The sequence below is a fragment of the Fukomys damarensis genome, unplaced genomic scaffold (assembly GCF_012274545.1).
Source record: "Fukomys damarensis isolate Sample0158 unplaced genomic scaffold, DMR_v1.0_HiC HiC_scaffold_27, whole genome shotgun sequence".
In the NCBI taxonomy this organism is placed as follows: Eukaryota; Metazoa; Chordata; class Mammalia; order Rodentia; family Bathyergidae; genus Fukomys; species Fukomys damarensis.
The window spans coordinates 33,087,284-33,091,052 of NW_022900939.1; the positions used below are offsets into that span (position 1 = coordinate 33,087,284).

The 3,769-nt window shown below is 38.9% G+C and overlaps 1 protein-coding gene across 3 annotated transcripts in view; it reads left to right on the forward strand.

Annotated features, from left to right (window-relative positions):
- LOC104853110 (contactin-associated protein-like 3) overlaps positions 1–3,359 on the forward strand; it is a 239,552-nt gene extending 236,193 nt beyond the window's left edge. For 2 of the 3 annotated variants that reach the window (XM_019205537.2, XM_010610958.2), the window contains exons 21-22: positions 157–228; positions 2,758–3,359. In XM_019205537.2, the coding sequence (XP_019061082.1) occupies positions 157–228; positions 2,758–2,879 (194 nt within the window). In that variant the 3' untranslated portion in view covers positions 2,880–3,359. The remainder of the gene's footprint in view (positions 1–156; positions 229–2,757) is intronic. The other variant, XM_010610959.2, reaches the window with a different exon arrangement.
- The last annotated feature ends 410 nt before the right edge of the window (positions 3,360–3,769 follow it).

A 3,769-nucleotide genomic window follows, 5' to 3' on the forward strand; every position in this document is an offset into this window, starting at 1 on the left:
GCAGGTGCGTGTCCCTTGTCCCTCGTCCCTCGTCCCTCGTCCCCTGTCCGCTGAGCCCTGGCCCTGTGCGCAGGAACTGCGGCTCCCGCCAGTGACTGGGAACGACTCCCAAATGCCCCTTTTTCCTCTCTGCCGCTCTGCCTTTCTGCCCCGTAGGTCGTTCAGGACCAGCCGAGGAGGGAGAGCCCTTCCTTCGCGCAGCCCGAAGGGACTCGGGGGTCATCGGAGGTAACAGGCTGGAGTGTTTATCCCTTCTGACCTGAATTAGTGCACTGGTGTAATAGACAAATGCACCCGAGAACCAGCACTCAGTGAGGAGACCAAAGGCTGCTTGTTTCGAGTCGGTTTTCAGAGCTGATGTTTCCTAATTTCTCCTTCCTTGGAGATAAAGAATTCCACTAAAACTTTTTTTTTTTTTTGTACCGGGGATTGAACTTGAGTCCTTGCCCTTGGAAGGCAGGCCACCGAACCGCTGAGCTAAATCCCCGGCCCTTAAAACATAATTTTTAATGAAAAGTTCTTAATTTGGAAATATTCCCTAGAACATATGGGATGTGTGTAAAAGTCCCGAACGGCTCTTTGGGTGAGCTACGTGTAACGACGTGTAATTACAGTGCAAACCTAGGCTGTGATTGTGGTCACAACACACGGATTTATGACACTTTTTTTTTTTAATGAAAGGGGCCGTTTGCATGTTCTAGATGCTTCCCTGGACGATATTTCACATTTTAAACTTTAAATACACATAAAGTGCCTTATCTTTAATATACGGTTCAGTGTCATTGTATACATTCATGATCTGTATGATGATGGCCACTATATATTTCACTTTTAATTGTACCTTAGAATTAATCTTTTAGGCTGGGTGTGTAATGGTTATTTTAAATTGGAGGAAAGTAAGATTAAAAGCAATCTAAATGTATATTTCGGCAGTGAAAAGAGTGAGATATAATGAAATATAATTTACCCACTGTTGGTGTACAAAATAAGAGTTCAATTTTCCTCAATTAATTGATTCTTGACATGTTATTAAGTTCTTTAGACTCTCCAATTACAATACAAAAGTAAACATTTTCCTCCAAAAAGAAGCAATTTAGATGTTATAAAGTCCTGAATAGCTATTTTTAGCATATTAATACTTCTATCACTATCTCAATTACTTTTTCTTTTAAATCTGTGAAGGATAATAAAAAATGCGTAACCCAGTGAACAAATCTTTTAAACAATTTTCCCCGGGAATATGGTCAATAGCTCTTATCTAAAAGCAATAGTTTTGTGTTCAGTTTTAAAGCACATCTAAACCTTAATAGATCCTGCATTTATTGGAGAAGGTTTTCCATTGCCATACAAAAGCAGTTGCAGAGTGCACACCACTTTCAGAACAGGTTGCCACCTTCTCCAAGTGTTTATATGGTGCCAGAGTTCGTGCTTGGCCTTCTGTGAGCTGAAGTAGTGAGCGTGTTGGTAACAGAAGAAAGCATTTTATCTCTGTGTTATTGCTTCTCATCAAATACCACTGACAAGACTTACTAAGTGCAGGGATATCGCTGAGGAACGGTCCCCCTCCTAGGGTTGAATCGGTCCTGATGGAGAGGAGGGAAAAGGCGTGTGTGGAAGGGAGGCTTCTCCTGAGCCTGCTCGAAGTCGGTTTTCATTTTTCAACACTCACTGGCTGTAGACAGAAGTCAGTACCTTTGTGAATTATCTTAAATGTGTTATGTGGACAGCAAAAGCTTGCCTGTCTGCGCATTCATTCAGCTGTAAATTGATTTGACACTCCTTCTCCACTCACACGATTGTTTAACAAACAGCTTTGGGTGGATGTTTTAGCAATCTGGCTAAATTAAAGCCTGCGTTTAGAAGATCCTGACACCCAGGCTTCCCTCTCAGTTTTCTTGGTTTATTGATTCTAAGTGCAGCTGGGTTCGAGAATCACTGGTGTAGCTACTGGTGTCTATAGTTTACAACATTTACAACCTGGGTCTTTCAAGTAACCCACATTCCTCCTAAATAAGTTTAATAAATATCTCTCCGATGTATTTGGCAAATGGAACTGATTACAAAGGGAAATGCAGTGTTACACTACTGCATTTCAAAAGAATAAAATAAGAGCATTTTAGGTCTGGGGATGTGTCTCAGTGATAGAGTGCTTACCTAGTACATGAAAGGTGCTGGGTTTCCATCCCCAGCAACTGCAAAAATATAAAATATTTTTAAAACAATTTCAGTAAGATGTACTCAGTTATTCTAAAAATAGCATTTATTGTACAGTGGTGCTACATACACTGTGCTTTTAAAATAATTTAAAACTTCTCACCTATTAACTGGAGGATGCACGTGGACTTAGAGACTCCTCTGCGTCTGTGCTCATGCTTTAAATCTGAAAGCATTTATTGAACTCCAATCACACCTTCAAAGAAAAGGCTATTACAGCTAGTACAAGGCTTGTAATAACTCAGAAGTATCCCAAATATTATAAAACCACATAAAATTCATGAGTTTTGATATTCCGACTTATGATACAGTAGAGTGTTATTACAGCTAGTACAAGGCTTGTAATAACTCAGAAGTATCCCAAATATTATAAAACCACATAAAATTCATGAGTTTTGATATTCCGACTTATGATACAGTAGTAAGTGATTGTTCTGCTTTAATGTAATTTATTAAGCAATGGTATCAGCAAAGCCATTAGTTGGGGTGAGAGTCACCATTTGTATTCTGACTTCGTGTTTTTTTATTCTCTTCCCTCCCTAGGTGTGATAGCAGTTGTGATATTCATTTTGCTCTGCATCACTGCTATAGCCATACACATTTATCAACAGAGAAAGTTACACAAAGAAAGTGAGTCAAAAGTCTCAAAAAATGAAGAGTGCTAGGGCTGTCCTGGAAAGCGCGCTCAGTATCCAAATGGTAAAAGTCAGAAAGACTTTGTTTTCTGATTGACAGCTGTGGCTGATCCATGCTGAGACTTTCCTAGTACTGTTCCTGCCATCATGGGAGGTGGCAAAGCCATCAACTTGCTGGAGTCCTGCAGCCTCAGGTGCTCCCGAGGCCCTTCTGTCCTCAGTGAGACAAGTGCACCACCACTGATCACCACACCAGTGACTTAAGAAGGGTCATGAATCACTGTTGATCAGGTCCCGCAGTTTGAATGCTCTCTTCCAAAGCAGAGATTTAATTTGTATAATAATTGTAGTTTTTCCCTGAGAAAAAGGCCATGAAGTGCTGATCCTACTTACTTAAAAATGGAACAGAAATTTTTTCAGGTTCAAAGACAAAGTTCGACTCTAATGTTTTATGTTACTTGGAAACTTATCTGAGATCCCTGTATTGTTCCCCTGGTGATACATATGAGACAGGAAATGCTTCTTAGATCACTGACACTGGCATTTCCATCGTTGTGGAAGTCAGCACTAAGTGGCATACTAGAAATTAATAATTCTATTTTCCCTAGCTGATGATCAATGCAATTCAATAGAGGCCTGGATATGTTATTACATTCGGTGTATTGCTTTTTCTAATCAACTGTTTTTAATCATTTTGATAGATTTTAATGTTGAAATCAATATCAAATGTTAAGTATTAAATTTTAATATTAAATTTTGTAATGGGACAGAAAATTGATGGATATCAAGTTATATAGAGGATATTAAGAGAGTCTGCCTATTTTCTTTGTAATTCATAATTACTATAATTTTTATAAATTGTGATTATGTTTTTAACTAAATTAACCAGATGTGAACACTATTTCTTATGCTGAGTTATC